Here is a 23,736-nt window from a genome sequence, read left to right on the forward strand (position 1 = left end):
TGCCCCCCCAAAAAACAAAGAGAAAAGTAAACCTAAATAGCTATCACTCAGCGCACACTCAAACTACTAATAGTCCTATATTGATTTTACCTATGTAAGTACCTGGCAAACTTGATTTTTCTTTTGCCTGAGCTTGAGTCTCTTATTTGAAGTCTATCCCTTTCCTTGCTTCCCTTTTGCTTCCATTTCTGATATCCAAGTTCTTTATGCTAAGCTGATTCATTATGCCAGAGTGAGCTGTTATTCCTGAGAATTTGAGTAATGGACTTGTTTCATACATGTGTGTACATACATATGTATGCATCTTACTTTTTTTTTTTTTTTTTTGGTTGGTCATGAGTCTTGAACTCTGGGCCTGGGCATTATCCCTCAGCAATTCAGCTCAAGGGGAGTACTCTACCACTTGAGCCACAGTGCTACTTCCTGTTTTCTGGTGGTTAATTGGAGATAAGAGTCTCATGGACTATGGACTTTCCTGCCTGGGCTGGCTTTGAACCAGGATCCTCAGATCTCAGCCTCCTGAGTAGCTAGGATTATAGGCATGTGCCACCAATGCCTGCCTGCATCTTACTTTTTATCATGTCTTTAATTCCCAATTTTTTGCTCTTTTGTTGCTTTAGGCACTTTAATGAATGAAATTAATTTGCAGTATTTGAGTGTGAATTAATTGCTTTGGCTTATATATATAATATACAAACACTACATTTTATAATACATAATGTATTTTGTAATATATAATACATATAAATATAATATGTAATATTATATATATATATATATATATATATATATATATATGTTAACACCACATTTAAAAGTTGGGTTTTTTCCTGGGATACAAGAATGATTCAATATACTATGACTGCAAATAGAATCTAGCAAATAAATAGATTCAAGGACAAAAATCCCACAATCATTTCAATAGATACAACAGCCAACATGCTTTCATGATAAATGCCTTAAAGAAATGGAATGGGAGGAACATACCTCAGAATAATAAAGGTTAAAATTTAGCATGTGTTTTTCTTTAACCTGTACTACATGTGAATCCTCTGGTCAAGCTAGATGACACTGTGAATGTTGATGAGATAATGACCGACACTTCCACTAATTATCTTCTGTGCATCTATGAAGATAAGGAGAATATTAAGGACAAAAAAAAGGGGAATGTCATTTTTGGCATTGTGGTAAGTACTTTGTAAGTGAGGAATGAATATGTTAAAGGTATTAGTAAACTTGATAAAAATGAGTCACTTTGGAAAAGTTTCATGAGTATGTGTGCATTAGGTAGAATCATATAAAATTGCTTGGGTTTGATATAAAACAGTCTCCTCATAGGTTAATCTGATGATATATCGTGTGTGTGTGTGTGTGTGTGTGTGTGTGTGTGTGTGTGTGTGTGTGTGTGTGTGTGTGTGTGTGTGTGTGTGTGCGTGCATATGTGTGTGTGTGTGTGTGTGCGTGCGCGTGCCCAGGGGCTTGAACTGCCTGGGAATTATTGTTCCTTAGCTTCTGTTGCTCAAGGCTAGCATTCTGCAGTGGAACCACAGCTCCACCTTCTTTTTTAGTAGGTTATTGTAGATAAGGATCTCATGGACTTTCCTGGCCAGGCTGGCTTTGGACTGAAGTCCTCAGATCTCAGCTTCTGAGTAGTTAGGTCTATAGGCATGAGCCACTGGCACCTGACGATATGTATGTTTATGTGTATGTGTATGTGTTTTAAATTATTGTAACTATTTGATGTTCTCACAAATATAAAACAGGATAGCTATACATTTCTTAATATACTGAAAATGTTTTTCTCTTTATGTGCTTTACCAAAAAAAGTAATAAAATTGTGTATGAGATATCTAATGAGGTATGCTTTATAGGAATTGTTCTAGGAAACTGTTTTTCTCATTATAATATTACCTGTTAAATCACTAGTTACAGTTTTTTCATATGGCTCCTTGGAGCTATAGAAGATCCAGATAATTTCAATCCATGTTCTCTAGAATTTTAAGAGTTGAAGGGAGATGTGTTTTAATATGTAGACAGTGTATAGGTAGAATAATAAAACACTACTTACCGCATGGATAGCAAAGGTTTTATAGATACCTTCTATGGGATAGAAATTAAACATGGAAGGTCATGGGACTATTCTGTCCAGAGATTCGGAGGAAGGGATACTTAAGGGATAATGATAATTGGCTAAAACAGACTGTTGTGTTCTTTATCACTCAGAGACCTTAACTAAGTAGTTTGTTTGTTTGTTTGTTTCTTTCTTTCTTTCTTTTGTTATTGTTGTGCTTGTACTGGGACTTAGATGAGCCTTCCACTCTCCCTTAGCTTTCTTGTTCAAGGCTAGAAACTTGAACTGTACCTCCATTTGTGGCTTTTTGCTTGGTAATTGGAGATAATCTTTCAGATTTGTCTGCTGGCTTTGAACTATGATCCTCAGCTCTCAGCCTCCAGAGTAGCTAGGATTCTAAGCGTGAGCCACCGGTGCCCAGCTTCTTCATTCTTCATTCTCTGCCATCCCTCTCATCCCTACTCACCCCCAGTTTTCCTGGTTTCATAGGATATGCATTGAATGTTATGACTGCATTCTCCCACCCCCGGCTTTTTATAATTTTACTTTTTACATATTAGAGATATAATTAAGTGTGCTTACTATTGTTTTGGTGGTCAGGTGGTTAGGACTGTGTTCCTTTGTGATCATAATTGCTGTTTGTGCAGTGCCTTATTTATGGGATATTCACCTTTATTCTTTTGACTTGATCCTTACAATAGCCTGGTTAGAAAGTAGCTGCTTTTTTTTCTCTTTGTGGAAGAAGAAACTGAGGCCCATTAGGGTGACGTGTCATAGTTGTTCCACCAGGCGTATTAGTTAGCTTCAGGACTATACTTAGGTATCTCTGGAAAGTTCCACAGTGTATTTTAGATCTCTGTGTCCCAGCTGTCATTCAAAAAATGTCTGTTTTCAGTGATGTTACGTTTGTATCTGTTTTCAGGGAGTGCAGCCTGCTACAGGTGAGATTGTGTTTGATAGCTTCCAGGACTTCGCTTCGCGATCAGAGCTGGAGACTCGCATATCCAGCCTGCAGCCTGTGGAGCTGCTGCTTCCGTCAGACTTGTCAGAGCAGACCGAGACACTCATCCACCAAGCCACTGCTGTTAGGTAAGCTGGGGAGGTGTGATGATTCCCAAACTAGATGAATTCCCAAACTGATACCTATGAAAGTTGTTAAAATAGTTTTTTATTTATGAAACTTATATGTCAACAGTGGGAATTAAAATGACCCACATTGTCACTTTAATGTAGTGTTTATAAAAGCTGATTTTTTATTTTGTTTTTAAAAAATTAACATTTCATTATTATTATGAATATAAAGGTGATGTACACAGGGATTACAATTATATGAGTCAGGTTAGGAGTATATTTCCTTTTGAACAGTGTCTTCTGTTCCTCACTCTCTCCCACTCCCTCCCTCCTATCTCCATCCACGAGTTGTATAGTTCACTTTCGTCAGTGTCTAGTGAGCTTCACTGCTGCACTCTTTTACCCTTTTTCCCTTGAGTTCTGTGCACTCCAGAAGATATGCATGTGAAAACACCATACATAGAGAAAAAGAAGACAGAATCATCAAAAAATAAAAATAAAAAAAGAGAGATCTTGTTTCCATATCTTGGGGTTTGTTTTGACATGTGTATTATTTTATATAAATATGAAGAAGCACCTAGGCATTGAGCCATTGTATTTCTCTGTGAAGAGTGTCTATCCTCTTTTGGTCTCATTGTATCTAGAATCCTGTAAAATATATCATAACCCAGTGTATTTTAGATCTAATTTGCACGTATCAGAGAACATGAGCCATTTATCTCTGAGCTTGGCTTACCCGCTTCACATGATTTGTTCTACTTCCATCCATTTCCCTGCAAAGGACATTATTTTATTCTTTCTAATGGCTGTTTAAAATTCCATTTTGTATAGGTACCACATTTTTTGGATTCACTTATATATTGTGTGGTATCTGGGCTGTTTCTTGGTCTTGGCTTTTATAAGTAGTGTGTGAATGAACATGGATGTGCAGGTGTCTTTATCATATCCTGCATCATATCGTGATGGTCAGGGTAGATGCCCAGGAATGGTATGGTTTGATCTATGTTTAGTTTTTTGAGGAACCTCCAGACAGCTGTTTAGAATGGTTGTACTACTTTACATTCCCACCATCTGTGCATTCCCCCCTCATCCCCACCAACATGTGTTGTTGAAATTCATACTGTTGGTCAATCTAACTGGGGTGTGATGGAATCCCAGAGTTTTGATTTGCATTTCCATGGATGATGAGCATTTCCTTATGTGTTTCTTTGCCATTCTTTCTTCTTCTTCTGAGAAGTCTGTCCTTAGCTCTCTTGCCCATTTAATGATTGGTTTATTAGATTGGGAGGGGTTAGTTTCTTGAGCTTCTTGTATATAGTGGATATTAGGCCTTTGTCTGCTGGTAAAGATATCTCCGAGTTTGTTGAATGTCTTTCTAGTTTAGTAACTCTGTCCTTAGCTGTACAGAAACTTCTTATTTTGATGTAATCACACTTGTCAAGTCTCTCCTATCTGTGGTGCACCTGGAACTCTATTTAAAGAAGTTTATACCTATACCTACAAGTTCTAATGTTTCTCCTACTCTCTCTTGCAGTAGTTTCAAAGTTTCAGGTCTGACGTTGAGGTCTTTGATCCACTTTGAATTGATGTTAGTGCATGGTGACAAACATGGATCCACTTTTAGTTTCCTGCATGTGGATGCCTAGTTTTCCCAACACAACTATCAAAGAGGCTATTTTTCCCCCCACTGTATGTCTTTGGCTCCCTTATCAAATATCAGATAACTATAAGTATATAGTTTTATTTCTATGTCTAGATACTGATCTTTAAAGGACCTAAAGATATTATTTAGTCATATTATTCACAATTTACCTAAGTTTTTTGGAAATATTTATTGTTTCTTTCTTAGAAGGTTTATGTAATTTGAAAATACTTCATGCTATAAATCTTGCTTCAGGCCTGTGTCCAGTAGTTTTATTTACTAGGTCTATGTCATACTACTTACTTATGAAGTAGTGTGCTGGGTACTGGCCTATAGAGGAAGAAGTTGTAGTTATGAATTTGGGTTTTCAATCCAGTAGGATAAGTAAAGGTGCATATACCTGACTGGATTCACATATTCAGTGTCCAGTGTGAGGGTGCCCTGTTGGGAAGGGGCTAGTCTTTTACCTGGACTGAGACTCACATAGTAGACTGGAGCTTGAGTGAACACTGTTGAGTAAGGATTTGGGACTTTAGACCAGGTAGGGAATCTTATAAGAATTTTTATTTAGTTTGAAACATCACTTAGAAATTTAGACTAAATTATTAAGTGAAATTCCACATGTTTTTACTTAGACCTAAAAGTGTTTATTTGCATTTAAATTTAAATTCTGAGTACCTTTTGTAACTTGTCTTTCTGATGATAATGCTAATATATGTTCATTTAGGAGAGGTTAAGAGTTATAAAAATAAAGATAAAATAAATCCAATTCTGTAACCTAGAGATAGCTATATTTTACATAGTATTTCTTTATACATTTGTCACTTTTTTCATTTCTAAACTTGGATTCATGTTGCAAAATCACTTGTATACTTTTTTTTTGGCTTAAAAATTTCATACATACGCATACTATTTGTTGCTTAAAGAGGCTGTGTTTTCTTTAACATGTATTTTGAAAGAATCCCACACCTGTAGCTATGTGTGTTTATTTCTGTGTTCTTGATTTTGATACATTGGTGCATGTGTTTATGTTTGTGCCAATTTCATGCTGATTATGTTACTATGGCTCTATAGTATAATTTGAAATCTGAAATTGTGATACCTCCAGAATACTCTTTTTGCTCAGGATTGCTTTGGCTCTTTGGAGTCTTTGTGCTTCCATATGAATTTTAGCAATTTTTTTTCTTTCTGTGAATGGTATCATTTGACTTTTGATAGAAATTACATTGAATTTGTATATTGCTTTTGGTAATCACTTTTACTATTAATTTCATGATCCTATGACCATGTGCGGTCTTTTCATCTTCTGTGTTATCAGTTTTTTCTTTAGTGTTTCAGTTATTATTGTAGAGTTCTTTAATCTCCTTGGTGAAAGCACATTTTTCTCTCTCAATTTATCTGTTGTGGATGGGATTGTTTATAATTTCTTTGGTCAACATCTTCACTATTTGTATATAGAAAAGCTACCAATTTTTGTATGCTGACTTTGTATCCTACAGCTTTGTTGAGGGAATTTATCAGATCTGAGTTTTTGGTTTAGTCTTGCCTTTCTTTTTCTTTTCTTTTCTTTTTTTTGGGGGGGTCTGGTTGTGGGGCCTGAACTCTGTCCCTCAGCTCTTCAGCTCAAGGCTAGCACTCTACCACTTGAGCCACAGTGCCACTTCCGGCTTTTTTTTTTTTCTTCTGCTTATGTGGTGCTGAGGAATTGAACCCAGGGCCTCATGCATGCAAGGCAAGCGCTCTACTACTGAGCCACCTTCCCAGCCCTTTTTGGTTTAGTCTTTAGGGTATTTTAGGTATAGGATCATATCATCTATATATAGAGATAATTTCTTTGTAAGTTTTCTTTTTGTACATTTTTTTTTTTCTATTTGACTCCCTTTTACTACTTTCTCTTGCCTTATTGCTTTGGCTAGATATTCAAGCACTATACTGAATAAGAGTGGAGAGGGTAGGCACTCTTGTTTTTGAATTTAGAGGAAATGCTTTCAGCTTTTACCCATTTAGTATAATGTTGTCTATAGGTTTGTTATATCTAGGCTTACTTATGGTGAGGTATGTTGTTTCTATTGCTAGTATCTTTAGGGATCATGAAATTTTTATCATGAAGAGATGTTGAATTTTGTCAAAAGAACATCTGCATCTAATGAGATGATCATGTGATTTTTGTCTCTGCTTCTATTTAAAGACTGCATTGTATTTGTTAGCTTGCATATATTGAACCATCCTTATATTTCTGAGATGAAACCAACTTGATCACAGTGTATGCTATTTTTGTTTTTTGTTTTTTTGGGTCTGGTTGTGGGGCCTGAACTCTGGGCTTGGGCGCTGTCCCTCAGCTCTTCAGCTCAAGGCTAGTGCTCTACCACTTGAGCCACAGCACCACTTCCGGCTTTTTTCTTTTTGCTTATGTGGTGCTAAGGAATCGAACCCAGGGCCTCATGCATGCAAGGCAAGCGCTTTACCACTGAGCCACCTTCCCAGCCCCAGTGTATGCTATTTTAACATGTTGTTGTATGCTATTTTAACGTGTTGTTTTGCAAAGATTATTTATTTTTGTGCCATTTGTTATTTATATTATTATACTTGCACATATTTGTGTGTGTGTGTGTATATATATATATATATATATATATATATATATATATATATATATATATTTAACTTAGGGCCTGGGAACTGTCTCTCAGCTTTTTTGCTCAAGTCTAGTGCTGCACCACTTGAACCACAACTCCACTTCTAGCTCTTTTTTGTGTATAATTGGAGATAAGGGTCTCATGGACTTTAATGCTTGAGTTTGCTTCAAACATCAATCCTCAGATCTTAGTCTCCGGAGTTGATAGATAGGCATAAGCTGCCAGCACCTGGTTGGTGTGTAAGTTTTTTTTATTTAGAATTTTTATGTTTATTATAGACATTATGTCAGTGTTCATGTGTCTGTGTTCATTAGGTTCATGACATTTTTGGATGTCATATAAGGGTTTCACCAAATTTAATAACTGTTTTTTGCTTGTTTTGATTTGTATTTCTCTGTTAGCATTGCAAATTTATAATTTTTCCTATGTTTACTTACAGCATTTAAGTTTTCTTTTTGCTTTTTTCATTTATTTTTATTTTATTTACATGTTGAACTAATCAGAGTCAAAAGTTAAACCTGTGTTTTTGTGGAGTAACTACAGCTGATTTGTATCTATGGGCAGAGTGTAGTACTGGACTACTAGAGATTCTTGTGACACTAGAATTGAGTTTAGACTGCTTTTCTCTCAAGTGACTCTGAATAAACGAACTTTGCTGTCCTTGATTATCCTTTTCTTTGATTTCCAGTCCTAGGGCTTGTACTCAGGTCCCTGAACTTTTTTTGCTCAAAGCTAGTATTCTACCACTTGAACCACAGCTCTACTTGTGGCTTTTTGGTAGTTTATTGGAGATAAGAGTCTCATGGAGTTTTCTGGCTACCCTGACTTCAAATCTACGATCCTCAGATCTCAGCCTCTTGAATAGCTAAAATTACATGCTTGACTCACAGGCACCAGATGATCCTCTTATTTATTTATTTTTTAAGTAGGGGTAATTAGAATACTTATTTTATTGGTTGTCGTAAGGATTAACTAAGTGTACATAGGTAAGGTGCTTAACATAGTGACTGTTTTAGGCAACTCTTTGTAAATGGAAGTAGTAGCAATAGTAACAATAGCAAAATAACTGTTGGCCCTTTATATACAGTTCTGGAGTTTCTACCAGTCCTTCACAGTCCTTCACTGTTGGACCTTCTTAACTATTCTCTGTTCTTGGCTCTTTATGGTGTAATATCCTACTTCAAGCTGTGATACATATATCATCTTTGGGCCTTAGGTGTTTCTTCTTCTTCTTTTTTTTTTTTGGGTCTGGTTGTAGGGCCTGAACTCTGTCCCTCAGCTCTTCAGCTCAAGGCTAGCGCTCTACCACTTGAGCCACAGAGCCACTTCCGGCATTTTTCTTTTTGCTTATGTGGTGTGGAGGAATCGAACCCAGGGCCTCATGCATTGCAAGGCAAGTGCTCTACCATTGAGCCACCTTCCCAGCCCCAGGTGTTTCTTCTTATAACATTAAAAATATTGACTCTATTTAAAAATTTTTTTTGGGGGGGTCCAGTCGTGGGTCCTGAACTCTGGGCCTGGGCACTGTCCCTCAGCTCTTCAGCTCAAGGCTAGCGCTCTACCACTTGAGCCACAGTGCCACTTCCGGCTTTTTGCTTTTTGCTTATGTGGTGCTGAGGAATCAAACCCAGGGCCTCATGCATGCAAGGCAAGCGCTCTACCACTGAGCCACCTTCCCAGCCCTCTATTTAAAAATTTTTAAAATCATTTTTAAGGCAGATTTTGCTGTCTAGCCCAGGCTGACATCAAATTTCAGATCCTCCTGCTGTGACTTCTGGAGTGCTAGGATTATAGATAGGCATCTACTTACCATGCAACAAGTGCCTTTTTAAAATTAAGTTTCAATGTGTTTATTTCTATGTGCTTTTAGTAGATTGTCTGGATCTATTAAATCTTTCAGGTTTCTGGTAATATTCCATTATTTTATACTTAAAAAGGTCTCTTTCCATTCTAAAGGATTTTGTATGTTCATCCAAATTTTAGTCCATTTATTTTTCTTTAGTGTATTTTTTTATACTTTTATTTCTGTGGAGTGTCTACAGCCAATTTATATCTATGGGAAGCTGTTTAATGAGTTCATCAGCAATTTGAAATACTTATTTTTAGTTTTTAATTTTTAATGTACTTTATTTTACCGGGTGAGTAGAGGTCTTACCTTAATTTTTCTCTTGAATGATAGTGGTTCCACTTTAATATCCATTAAACTATAACCTTTATCAACCTGAGATGTAATTCTCAGACATCAGAAACAAAACAACAATAAAGTCGCAAACCAATTTATCCAGGGGCATTGAGAATGTCTTTATTAGGTATGAATAATATAGTGTTCCACAATTCTGTTCCATATTTACTGCCAGTAAGCATGATAGCACTTAATTTTCAAGTACAAATGTTGTTTGCTTTTGTCAATATCTTCTTGTTTGTTTTCAACATTGGTAGTTATTTTGTGTCTCAGAACATCTTTTCTTTTTTCCCCAGCAGAACACCTCAAGGTAAAAATAGTAATTTTTTTCGGTTAACAGTTGATAGGTTATATTTTATTAATTTCAGAGATGACTGTGTTAAAATTATGTGAGGAAGGGTCTATGAATGGCTTAGAATTACAGAATATCCTGAAGTGTTAGGTTTTAATATAATTTTTTTATTCTTAAGTTAACCACAAGAGGTCTCCAAAGCATTTTATATTCCATAAGATATAATTTAAGGACTGCTAAAACTTAACCTTTATTTTATTTCTCAAGATACAGACTTACTTGCTTTCTATCATATTGTAGTGTAGAACAAGTATTAGTCAAAGATGATAGTAACTTAAAATTATTATTTCTAAACAATTACAGACATAGTTTTTCTTTAATTGTATGTCTACATGAAATGTAATTTGAAGATTTCAGTCTGTATCCTAGTCTGTTATATTTGCTTACTAACTTTCCACTCATTGTAAAACTATATATAGAGAGAAACAAATGGAAAATAAGAATTTTTGATCCTTGCATTAACTACAGGAAAGATTGTTTTAGCATAGAGATGTTGTATTTTTGCCAGGGAGGAAAGCTATAGAAAGCAATAATTAAGTATAAGTGTTATTAAATATTATTAGTTCTCAGTGAAGCTGGTTTTTGAGGTAAGCAAGGTGAATAGAGCAGATGATACTCAGTTTTCAGAGAAATGGGAACATTCTAGCCATTGACATAGATAGCTTTGTGCAGGAAGTGGGTGTGGATAGAGACTTTTGCTGGGTGGAAAAGCAATTGGTAGAAGGGAAGGTATTATGGTGTGTGTGTGTGTGTGTGTGTGTGTGTGTGTGTGTGTGTGTGTGTGTGTACAAAAATGGCATAAACACTGAGGTACACAACTTGGACCTATTATAGAAGTGTGGAGATAGCAGATTCTCCTGACTGAGAGAAACTTTCATATTGAAAATTGAAGGAGGAAGTATCAGGACAAGAAAAATGCAGGAAGGGGTCTGGACTCCCTATGGGAAGGAAGTGAAATTCTGGGCATGGTGGGAAAAAAAACCAAAAAAACAAAAAAATACCTAGGCGAATATCTCCTGTACGTTACAATTGATCATTTCTTCTCTCCTATCCAGCTGTTGATCTGCTGGGTTTTCTGTTTTGGTTATTTCATTACTTCTAAAAATTTTGTTTGATGTTCAATTTCTTTGCAGAGAAGTTTTTTCCCTTGCTATGGCCATTTATCTTTCCATTTGTTTCAGGCATGCCTGTAATTACTGCCAGACCATTTTTACGTCTCCTCTGAAAGCTTTTGTCAGATAATTCTGACATTACTGTCATCTTGATGTTGGCATCTGCTGATTGTCGTTTTAATTCAGTTTGAGATCTTCCTGTTTCTTGGTGTAATGATTGAGTTTTGATCAAAACCTGTGCCTTTTCAATTACATTATAAGAAATGTTTTTATGTAAACTCTGTTTTAGTGTGGCTTTCTCTAGCACAGTCTTAGTTGAATGGAAGTGTCCTGCCTGGCTATTAACAGGTAGAGATAGCAGTGTAGGCTCCCTATTTGGGCTCTCTTGTAACCTGAGGGGGCTGAGTACCTTTTCTTGGGGATAGTGATGGGAGTTCTAGCTCCTTGGGTTTCTACTTGGCCTTCTTTGACATGTCAGTCAGATAGGAAAGAGTATCTTTATCACTGATCATGGGAGTTTAATTCTAGGCTCCTGATATGATTTTCATTGACAATGTGGGGACTGAGGCCTTGTTACTGGCCAGCAGGAATGAGAGTCTTGGTTTTCTCCTTGTTCCTCTCTGACTGTCTTAACAAAGAGCCTTTCCCTTTGGCCTTCACTGGCGTGGAAGGAGGTGGTAACATAATTTTTCTGTAGCCTTTGAGTAGAGTCCAGGAGTTTTTGTCCAGAAGTTTTCTGTCTTTTTAAGCTGTCTTTTCCCCTGGTTGTTAATTTTTATTTTTTATTATTCTTTAAATTTACTTATTCATATTTTATTTATTTTATTTTTTTATTTTTTTTTGGGTCTGGTCATGGGGCCTGAACTCTGGGCCTGGGCGCTGTCCCTCAGCTCTTCAGCTCAAGGCTAGCACTCTATCACTTGAGCCACAGCGCCACTTCCGGCTTCTTTTCTTTTTGCTTATGTGGTGCTGGGGAATTGAACCCAGGGCCTCAGGCATGCAAGGCAAGCGCTCTACCACTGAGCTACCTTCCCAGCCCATATTTTTTTTCTTAATACATATTTTTTATTGTAAAGATACTTTACAGAGGGGTTACAGTTACATGAGCAAGGTAATGAGTCCATTTCCTATCGAGCATTGTTACACCCTTATTTTTATTTTTATTTTGTCGGTTCTGGGGCTTGAACTCAAGGCCTGGGTGCTGTTCCTAAGCTCTACAGCTGAAGGCTAGTGCTCTACCACTTGAGCCACAGTGCCACTTCTGTTTTTTTCTGCTTATGTGGTGCTGAGGAATTGAACCCAGGGCCTCATGCATGCAAGGCAAGCACTCTACTACTGAGCCACCTTCCCAGTCCTGGTTGTTTATTGAGGAACAACAGACATTGTAGTCTGTCTGTCTGTCTGTCTGTCTGTCTGTCTGTCTGTCTGTCTCTCTGTCTCTCCCTCCTCTCTGTCTCTGTCTCTCTCTTTTGCCAGTCCTGATGCTTGAATTCAAGTTCTGGGTGCTGTCCCTGAGCTTTTGTGCCCAAGGCTGGCACTTTACCACTTGAGCCACAGCCCCACTTCCAGCTTTTTGTGGTTAATTGCAGTAAGAGTCTCACAGACTTTCCTTCCTGAGCTGACTTCAAACTGTGATCCTTAGATCTAAGCCTTAGATCTAAGTAGCTAGGATTATAGGTGTAAGCACTGTTGTCTGGTGTGGGTCTGTTTTTGATCTGTGCCTATTGGCACACTTTTTTTGTGGGGGGGGGAGGGGGTTGTTGGCTTCCTTAGCTCTAGCTCTGGTTCATATATGATCAAGTAAACCTCGGGATCTCACTGTTGTATTCCTCAGATCCCTTTGTCTGCCTCTCAGAGTTCATTCCTGCTCCCTGAAGCAGAAGACCTCCAGTCAGGCTTTTATTTTTGTAATTGCTGTATGTATAAATGAACTTTGCTTCCTTGATACTATTTTAATCTAATTAAAATATTAATGCTTTGGTTTATATTGATATGCCAGTGTGCAAATATGTACTGCAGGTAAATTGAGTTTTCTACAGGAGTATGAGTTATACTACTTTTTATGTTTTTAGTAACACTTAAAATATTTTTAAGAGCATCATCAGAAGAGAAAAAATTCTTATCTTATTGTTGTCAAATTAACAACCGAAGTATACAAAATGAAACCATCAAGCTTTGTCAGAGAGACCAGAAGGTGATTAAGTCATTTCCCTTTCTTGTAAATGTTACTCTTCTTTATTGTTCATGACAAACATCAAAGTTAAAGACCCATAGCATTTACCTCAATAGCAAGCAGATTCAGAGAGCCTAGTAAGGGCATGGATCATGCACAGAGCCCTAAGTGGAAAGGGAAATGCCCCAGAAGTAGGGAAGGAGACAAGTTGAGTTATTTAGGACTTTGGCCACCACAGGTCACACTGAGTGGCACCTGGTTTACTTACTCACCTGAGAGAATTTGAAATGATTCACAGGTAAACACTTTTTACTTTCGTAGTTAAATATTTACTTGAGGTGTATTTAAAAGGTGTAATTACTGAATCAAAGCTGTGATTTCATAAATTTTTATGGTGTTGAAAGAGTCTTAAGTTGGTATTTTTGAGTTAAAAAATCTGAGTGGGTTTGACAGGAATCTGACGTTGGAGTGATGTGTTTGTGAAGAGAGCGATGTTGTGGGAGGGGGAGGGGATGACTCCAGGAGCTATGCTGGAGAACCTGAAGGGGCAACATTTGTCACAAGTATTTGCTGCTTGATAATGTTTACAGTTTCTATGTTTATTTGAATTAAATCTAGTAAATCTGGACAATTGGAGTTGTAGAAAAATATAGAGGAGGGGTTTGAGGCCCCAGTGAAAGGGCATATAAGCTTTTTGGGCTACTCCTTTCTTTAAATTGGCTTACTTTTCTTATTTTCTTATTTTTAATTTTCTTATTTATTTATATTGTTTTCAGAACATTCTAATAGATTAAATTCCTTTCTTTCTTTTTTTATTCCCAAGGAAGGTCTCAGTGTTGGCAGGTGTTTTTAGTAGATTCTCAACTTACTAGAATATTCTCTGAGTTGCACATTATATATTCATTCATTTCTTCCTCCTTGAAAACATTTATTGGGTGCCAGCTGGCTGTGTATTAGGTTTTAGGTGATAAAGGTACAGAAATGAGTAAAATTCTTACCTGCTAGGTACTTATAGGGAAGAAGTAGTCACAGGAAAATGGTAGTGATGGAAATACTTGCTGTTAAGGTCTCCGTCGCCATTTAGCTGGGCATGGTAGAGCAATACCAGTAATCCCAGCACTTAGCCAGCCAGGGCAGGAGGATCATGAGTTCAAGGACAAGTTGGGCTACATAGAGAAATGCTGTCTCAAAAAGCCAAAATAAAAAACAGCAAGAACAGGAAAAAAAAAAATCACTCTTGTGGTCCATGGGAACATCAGATTTCCCCAAAGTAGTTGGGTGAACATTCTTGTGAGTTTTCTAGAAAGATGCTGGGACCCTGGAGACCTAGAGAAAGAGTTTTCTGTGAAACAGGCAGTGGTGATGTCAGCTGTGTCATAAGATCTTCTGTGTCTTCCATAGCTGTTGTGACCTGGCACATAGTAGGTACTTAATAAATGCCGGGAAAATTACTGGTTAAATGAATGACATTTGGAAAGAGGAGAATAATGGCTATTTCCAGTTCGTTTTTCTTAACAAAAAATAATTAGGATATGAGATTATAAAGATAGAAGGGTATATAGTAGCCAGAAATTCACACAATCTATGGACTTGATGATCAGGGTAGAGTTCTGTGGGATGGATACGGCCAGCTCAGTTACTTCTTTTGGCAGGACCATGTTAATTTCCTGTCATTCTTCTATTAGTTTTATTCCTTAATTTAAAAAAATGTCACTTTAATGCAAATTATCCTTAAAAAAATTTTTTTTGTGCTGGTCCTAGGCTTGAACTTAAGAGGCCGGGCACTGTTCCTGAACTTCTTTTTGCTCACCATTGGTGCTCTACTACTTGGGCCACAGCACCACATCTGGCTTTTGCTTAGTAGTTTATTGGAGATAAGTCTCATGCCTAGGCTGGCTTTGAACCACAATCCTCAGATCTGGGCCTCCTGAGTAGCTAGGATTACAAGAGTGAGCCACTGGTGCCTGGCCTGGCATTTCTTTGTACATGCTTTTACTATAATTATTAATAGTACATCTCCTACATACCAGGGAAATGCTTGTCTCTAGGACAGCATTTGAATGTTAAAATTTTGTTATACTTGTATTTCTTTTTAAAAATTATTCCCCAGCCAGGCATGGAGGTAAAATCCTGTCATACCAGGATTTGGCAGATAGGAGCAGGATTGTTTTTGCTATTCAGGGTCTTATGTTATTACATATGAATTTTTGGGTTGCTTCTTTTGTGTGATTGAAGAATGTTGGGGTTTTGATGGGTATTGTATTGAATTTATAGATAGCTTTGGGCAGTATTGCCTTTTTATAATGTTAATCCTTCCAATCCAGGAACATGGAAGGTTTTTTCATTTCCTTAGCCTGTTTTAATTTCTTTTTTCAGGTTTTTAAAGTTTTCCATCATATCTTTGGTTAAGTTAATTCCTAGGAATTTTTCTTTTTGAGGCTATTACTGATTTCAGTTTCATTCTTTTCATTGTTGGCATACAGAAAAGCTACTGCTTTTGTTTTTGGGTTAATTTTATACCCTGCTACTTTGCCAGAGTTTCTGATCAGCTTAAGTAACTTACAGGAGGAATCTATAGAATTCTTTAAATACAGGATCATGTTATCTGCAAAGAGGGAGAGTTTTACTTCTTCCTTAGCTATATGATCCCCTTTATGTTTTTCTTTTGGCTTATTACTCTTGCTAGGAATTCCAGTACTATGTCAAAGAGGAGTAGAGAAAGTAGATATCCTTGTCTCATTCCTCATTTTAGAGGAAATGTTTTTAATGTTTCACGATCAAGTGTAATGCTGGCTGTAGGTGTGTCATATACAGCTTTTATTATATTGAGGAATGTTCCATGATTCCTACCTTCTCCAGAGCTCTTATCATAAAGGAGTAGTAGATCTTGTCAAATGAATCTATTGAGATAATCTGGTTCTGTTGATGTGTTGAATTACACTAATTGACTTGTGTATACTGAACCAGCTTTGCACAAGTGAATGATCTTGACCTTACTGATAACTCCAGAGAATTCCCAGACTTCCTGCTGGAGCAGTGATTTCAGAAACAATTGTGTGAAGTTCACTACTTGTTTTTTGTTACTATACTCATTTGTGATTGAGGATTTAATTGCATAAAGCTTCCTAATTAACTAAAGTACTTTGTCTTTAAAGTTCTTGTCAAAGATTTGTATTATCAATTTTAATATTCTACAGATGTCCTTTCCTTGTCCACTGTAGAGAGTTTTACTTATATTTAATTTCCAAAAACAGTATTTCAAATTACTCATCTTTCAGGAGTAAATCTGTGAAGTAATGTATAATTAGCGTAATTTCAAAACATTCCACAGTAAGGGCTGGAAGTGTGCTCAGTGGTAGAGTGCCTGCTTAGCAAACATGAGGCCCTGAATTCAAATCCCAGTACCACCAATAAAAAAATTCGACACTAACCAGTAAAGTAGTGTTTATTACTTCAAGTGGAAGCACTAAAGCTGTGTATTGAAGGAGGAAAAGAGAAAGACGGGATGACATGAGACTTGATCATGGTTTTAGTAACATTTATACAAGTTTCTCAGGCAAGAGTCTTGCTAAGGCCCTAAATGATAAACAAAACAAACTAAAACACCATCTTGGAAAGTTACAAGATTACCTAGCTATTAAGTGGCAAAGCCACTTACCGGGCTCCAAACCTATCTGATGCTGCTAAATCTGCCAGATGCCACATCTGTCTTCTACACAGAACCAAAGTCCCATGATAATTGTGTTAATATAGTTTACCACTGCTCCTCAGTATGGCTTTCAATACATTTTTCTTCCTTTGTGGTTCAAAGAGTGATTGCTTTCATTCTCTTCCCTACAGCAAAGCTGTTTTACTTTCTGCCTTAAAACAGGGGCTGGTGCTGGCTGGCTGCTGAGCCTGGACTTGCTTATCTCCAGTCTCTGTACACTTGGCCTTGCCCATCTGTCTTCTGCCCTTCCTTCCTGTCAGACCTCCAGCTGAAGAAGGTTTCCTTACTAATGTCTGTTATCTTTCCTGATTCCTTAGGGATTATTCTCTTATCTCTTGTTTCCAGGCCAGTAATTCTTTCTCTTCTCATTTTTTTTTTTAAATATGCTAGCATAAGGCTTGACCCTTAGAGCAATGGAAGTCTGAATTCTTGGTAGATTTTATTCTTCTACTTTTTTTTTCTCTATTCAATCCTCTTAAGAAAAATACCTGTCTACCTATGAGCCTATTTACCCATGAGCTGTTTAAAATATATGAAATGTAGGACTTGGAATGTGGTAGAGCATTTACCTATCTTGTTGGGTCTAATCTACAACTTCCTCCCTAAAAGGATGATTATGAATGTATCTAAGGTTAAAAAATACTTAAGGAAAATAGTAATATGATTCATCCTGCCATTACTGATTGTGTTTGTTTTAAGAAAGCCATTAAAGACTGGAGAGTACAGTTGTAATCTTCTAAGTTTAAAATACATTTTTTTTTTTTTTTTGGTCCGGTTGTGGGGCCTGAACTCTGGGCCTAAGCACTGTCCCTCAGCTCTTCAGCTCAAGGCTAGTGCCCTACCACTTGAGCCACAGCGCCACTTCTGGCTTTTTTCTTTTTGCTTATGTGGTGCTGAGGAATCGAACCCAGGGCCTCAGGCATGCAAGGCAAGCACTCTACCACTGAGCTACCTTCCCAGCCCAAATTTTCTTCTTAATAAAAGAAAAGTACCTGTTTAGAATTTGATTATCTATCTTTTTATATCAACCAATTATCAATCATCTGCTTGATATACACAGCACTGAAGTTGAAAACATTTTACCAGGTTTTGATCTGCTCCTCTGCATTCCAGCAGGGCAGGATGTTCTATGAAGGTTCCTAGGTCCTGTCCCTCAGTACCATTTCTTTTTTTTTTTTTTTTTGAGTTCTGGCCATTGTTTCTCGGCCAGGCAGAGCTGGGCTTGGTACCTCACAGTGGTCATGAACCTCAAATACACCATCTGGTTTTCCTCCTAGGAGGGCTGGGTGAAATATGAATGCTTGGCAATGAAGGCGTGCCTGCCGGGTGGCAGTCACTGAGAGCAGAGAGGTGCTTAGTTTCACATGGCATCTTTAAGATGGTTTATCTCTAGCCAGGAAGGTCTGCACCTCATCCACCAGGGTATACAGGTGTATACTGCTACATTTGACTGGTTTGTTGAGATGAGGTGTTAATAACGTTGCCTAAGACAGCCTTGACACTCAATCTTCCCATCTCTGACCTCCTCACAGCTGGGAAATACATGTGGCTACCATGCTAGCTCAAAATTACCAACCTAAAAAAATGAAATGGGGTTCATGGGATGTGAGGGCATGTTTGTAGGAAGTGTAAACATTGATTCATGAAACTTTTTCTTCCTCATAATCTTAATGTTTAAACTAAGGAAAAAGATGCTTCAAAAGGGTGAATTGGCTTCTGAGCATCCCTATTTGCAATAAACAAATAAGGTGTTCACTGATTGTTTATTTCCTCCTCTTTTCTGTTTCCCAGCTACTTATTGCAGAATTCCCATGGGTCTTACTGATAACTAAAGACTTGGCCTGGTTAGAGCTCCAGCATGCATACATATCATATATACGTATCATTCCGGTAAAAGTAAACTGAAATGTAATATGCTTCACAAATGTGACTCCTATGTAAATGCAAGTTTTCTGATGACCCACTGAATAGGTGAAAAGAGGAGCTGGGGTCTAACTTAGCAGCAGAGCACATGCTTAGCATGCAAGGCCCCAGGTTAAGTCTCTGGCAACAAAGGCAAAGCAAAACACAACACAACTAAATGAGTAGAAAGATGTCATTGAAATTAATAATTCATAATATATTTACTTAATGCTTTTCCATTTCAACATGTAATCCTTTTACATTCTCTTTTACAGGCTAGCCTTTTTAACTCCAGGGTGCTTACTCTCAGGTCACCCCTGAGTTCTGATGAACTATACTGCAAGTATTTCATAGCTCCCATACTCAGTAGCTTCTGTATTTGGCTGTGCAGTTTATGGAGTATAGGATAGCTTTATACAGGAGCCTGGGAGGGAAAAGCAGCCCTTAACTAGACCCTTAACTACATTTCAATGAGAGAAGTTTAAACCAAAGTAAAATAAATTGTGAAAAATAGTTCAAGTTTTTCCACAATCCTTTGGAGTTGTTACTAGTATTATTTTATCTGTGAGGAAACAGACGGAGGTCTGAATGCGTGAGTGGTGGAGCAGAATTTGGAATTGGTCACTATGGTAGGTTAAGTGGCAAAGGAAATTAAAGTTGCAGATAGAATTAAGGTTACATATCAGTTTCCTTTAGATGGGGAAGAACTGATTAATCTGGCTGGGCCTAATTAATCAGTGAACACAGAGGAAGAGTTGGAAGAGATCAGAGTGATGAGCATTTTACATGCTGATACTGGCTTTGAAATGGAGGAAGGGCCCAAAAGTCAAGGAAGCTGGAGAAAACAAGGAAACAGGAAACAAGCTCTCTTCTAGAGCCTCCAGAAAGGATGTGTTAAGGATGTTAGAATTCTGACGTACAGAACTTAGAGATAATAAAGGTGTATTAAGCCACTAGGTTTGTGATCAGTTGTTACAGGACAGTAGGAAAGTAATGCACTTTACAGAAGGTGATGTTGTTTTAAGCCATCAAGTAACACTGTGGTAATTCGTTACAGAGCAGTAAGAAGTCATATACCACCATTGTTGTGAGCCATCTCCCCCAGGTAATGATGTGAAATGTTTCTTAATGTGAATCATAGCTTTAAGAACTTTTGTTAAGAGGAAGCTACTCATTGCAATTAAACCAGACTTTTCTTCCTTGGAGGCTCAGTTTCTTTTGCTTCATTTTTTTAAACAAGCTGAAAAAAAAAAGACTAGGTGTCTGATAATGCTTAAATAGACATGACTTCTCTTGCCAATAGGAATTGTACATGTGAGTGGCAGCTAAAGTGATTACTAACCTTTTTAAAGTGTGAATAATTTGTATTGACTAAGGGATCATTTGCTATGACTTACCTTATCGATAAGTGTACTTAATAGTCATTTATGTAACTCTTAACTATCTTCCTCCAGATATTACAAAGTTTACCTGTGGGTGATTAAATTGACTAAGACTATAGATTACCTACCCCTACAGAATATAATCCTGTTTCTTCTGCCTTTCAGAAAACCACGGGAACATCCCCGTCTGTAGGTTGACTGTCATTTATACCTCCTTCCCACCTACTGATTCCCACCAATCACACAGCTTGGCCTCTTCCATATTCAGTCACTATCTTAAGGTTGCAGAGGAAAGAACTTCTTAGGTTAGTTCCAAGGATTGAATTGTGCTCAGTGAAATGTGTATTTCTAGAAGGAAGAATGCCTCTATCCTGCTTCCTCCTTGCCTTCCCTCTGTAGTCCCAGTGCAGAGACTTGCCTTCAGGGGTAGGTGTTTGAGTCACATCTGTCATTATCCTATATTAAAATAGCATATTGTCAAAGCACTGATGGATCAGTGCTCTTCACACACACACAGGAATAGGGATATCCTCCTCCTCCTCCTCTGCTACTCTTCCTCCTGTTCCTTTTCCTCCTGCTCTTCCCCCTCTTCCTCCTCCTCCTCCTTCTTTTGTAGAATTATATCCTGGTTGAATGTGAAAAACTGTTGGAATTCCATTGTTGGGCTTCCATGGGGCTAGGATGATGTGAGATGTTTGTGCGTGTATTTTTCTAACCTCAGAAGTGGAGAAGTTGAAGTCTTCTTCCTTGGTGTATTAGCTCCAGGTAGGTAACGCGTGTGCAATATCATCTTCCAGAATTCTTCTCTGGTTTATGGAATCCACATGCTATTCCTGCTTTTCTTTTGAGGCTCCAGGCCATGTTGGTCTAGTCCTAAGTGATTATGGATGTGTTGGGCTGGTAAACCAGCCTTGTCAAAAGCCGGGCGGAAACTGGGATTTAGAAGCAGTGTAAATAAGGAGGTGGTGATTTTTGTTTTCCAGAACGATTTTCACTTGAAACGTCTAGGTATTTTCAAGTTGTAATTTGATTTGATGCATCTAAGTAAACAGTTGTACAAAACAACCTTGTCTATTACGTAAGAGCTTGTGTAAGCATGTACCTGAGTTCAGGAGTTTGGCACACTTTCTCTGATCTCTTTTCATTTGCACTAGGGTATAGCTACACCAGACTAATTAATTTCCATGTTCTTTATGCGTCGACTTTTCAGAGGCATAGCACAGACCAGTGGTCTCAGCATAGAAATTGATGCAGACAACCTGTGTTTGGATTTTCTTTTCAGTGCTAGAGATTAAACTGAGGGCCTCATGCTTGCTAGGTAAGTGTACTACCACTTTTGCATGTCCTCAGTCCCCTGCCCCCCCCCTTTTATTTTGCTTTAGCTATTTTTTGAATAGAGGCTTGCCCTAGCTTTACCTGGCCTTGAACTATTATCCTCCTACCTCTACTTTCTGAGTAGCTGCGATCGTAGGTATATGCCATCATGCCTGGCATGTTTTTGAGATAGTGTCTTGCTAAATTTTTGCTTGGACTGGACTTGAACCATGTATCTCCCATTTTTGCTTCAGAAGTAGCTGGATTACAGGCATGTACCACCATGCTCAGCCTGGTGTTTTGGATTTTAATTTCTTCCCTTATTACTTGTAACTCAACTTCTCTGTGACTTAATTTCTTCATACCAAAACAGTTGTAAGCTGTGTGTAGTGGCTCAATCTTGTAATCCTAGCTACTTGGAAGATGGAGATTGGGCTATACCAGTTATAGGCTTGCTCAGGCAACAAAGAAATTCACAAAATTCCTGGCTGGGTTCAGCAGTCCACACCTGTTTCCCAGCTATGGGGGAATTGTGTTTGCTGGGTGGGATGCTGTGCTCCCCAGCAACCAGTAGGAGGATTGCAGCCCAGGCCAGCCCAAGCAAAAAGTGGGACGCTATCTCAAAAATAACCAATGCCAAAAGAGGTTGGCAGAGTGGCTCAAGTGGTACAGCTCCTTTTTAGTAGGTGCAAGGATTTGGGTTCAGTCCCTAGTACTGTCAGCTGTTGTATGGGCTGGGCCTAGTCTGCATAGAATTGGCTGTTGACTTTCCAGGAATTCTATATTAGTTTGTTCAAGTACTGGTAGGTTGAAATCAGCTATGGTAGGAATTTGTACAGTCTGGAAATTGGCAAATACCACCACAGCCTTCCTCGTAATCCTCTGGATATTGAAGTGCTTTGTTTGTAAGTTGCTGTCTTAGTGGATAATGACCCTTCTTGTTGAGTGTATTAGTTTTCTAAGCTGTTATAACAAAGTTCTTCTGACTAGATGGCATAAACAATAGAAATTTGTTGTTTCACTTGTCTGGAGAGGGGAAGTTGAGATCAGAGTGTCAACCATACCAGGTCCTTCTGAGGGCTGTGAAGGAAGGACCACTTGTACACTGATCTTACCTTGTAGATTTCCTTCTTTCTTCTGTGTCTTTCTTTTATATCTGTCTCTGTCCAGGTTTTCCCTTTTTATGAAGATGCCAGTCCTGTTGGATTAGGGCCTATATTAATGACCTCACTTTAACTTGATAACCTGTGTAAAGACAATGTCTAGATTAGATCACATTCTGAGGTGTGGAGATTCTGGCTTCTACATATGAATTTTCCTGGGGCACAATTCAACCTATAATATACAACTTCTTTCTCCATCTCTTCTATATTGTGTCTCTATGTTAATTCCATAGTAAAGAACTGTTGGCTTGAAAAGGAAATAGCAGGGCTGGGAAGGTGGCTCAGTGGTAGAGTGCTTGCCTAGCATGCATGAAGCCCTGGGTTCAATTCCCCAGTACCACATAAGCAGAAAAAAGCCAGAAATGGCTCTGTGGCTCAAGTGGTAGAGTGCTAGTCTTGAGCAAAAGAAGCCCAGGAACACTGCCCAGACCCTGAGTTCAAGCCCCAGGACTGACAAAATAAATAAAAAAATAAATAAAAAGAAAAGGAAATAGCAGGTAGCTGATGTGTTACTTGTGTGTATTTTTGTATTCATTGTTCTATGAATTCCAGATAATTTCATGGTTTCTTTTTAAGCAGTTCCTTCTGGGGATAATGTCAGAGTTAGTATTTACAGAGAAAAATATTAGTTTAGAAAGATTTGTTACTTCAGACTATTTAAAGTCATCGTAAGATTTTTAATTAACTTATGGACTCAAGGCCTATGGTCAGTCTTGCTGAGAAACCAGTTTTCATCATGTATGAGAGAAATCTTTGAGATGAATTTCCACTAATCTGAAAATGCTTTAAAGTTGGTACTTTTGTTCATAATTATGTAAGGTTATCCAGATCTCACATTTTTGAGAAAGATCTTTTTCTGAAAGGCAGAGCTAATGCCATGTATAATTTTTGTGGTTTTGCACTATAGGAAGCAAAAATTATGTTTTAAACTTTATTGTTAGATTATATATGAATAGATCATACTTAAAGTGTCATCTCAAGTACATAAAGATGATGTGCATTTTTTTTTTTTTGATAGTCATGGGAC

At 37.8% G+C, this 23,736-nt stretch overlaps 1 protein-coding gene across 2 annotated transcripts in view; it reads left to right on the top strand.

The window, feature by feature from the left end:
* The window catches only part of LOC138807208 (DNA mismatch repair protein Msh3-like), a 173,953-nt gene that overhangs the window by 13,189 nt on the left and 137,028 nt on the right, over positions 1-23,736 (top strand). For both annotated transcript variants that reach the window (XM_069992792.1, XM_069992793.1), the window contains exons 7-8: positions 1,042-1,187; positions 2,994-3,160. In XM_069992792.1, coding sequence (XP_069848893.1) covers positions 1,042-1,187; positions 2,994-3,160 — 313 coding nt within the window. The remainder of the gene's footprint in view (positions 1-1,041; positions 1,188-2,993; positions 3,161-23,736) is intronic.

Source organism: Dipodomys merriami, unplaced genomic scaffold (genome assembly GCF_024711535.1).
Source record: "Dipodomys merriami isolate MVZ:Mamm:240054 unplaced genomic scaffold, mDipMer1.0.p SCAF_416, whole genome shotgun sequence".
Lineage (NCBI taxonomy): Eukaryota > Metazoa > Chordata > Mammalia > Rodentia > Heteromyidae > Dipodomys > Dipodomys merriami.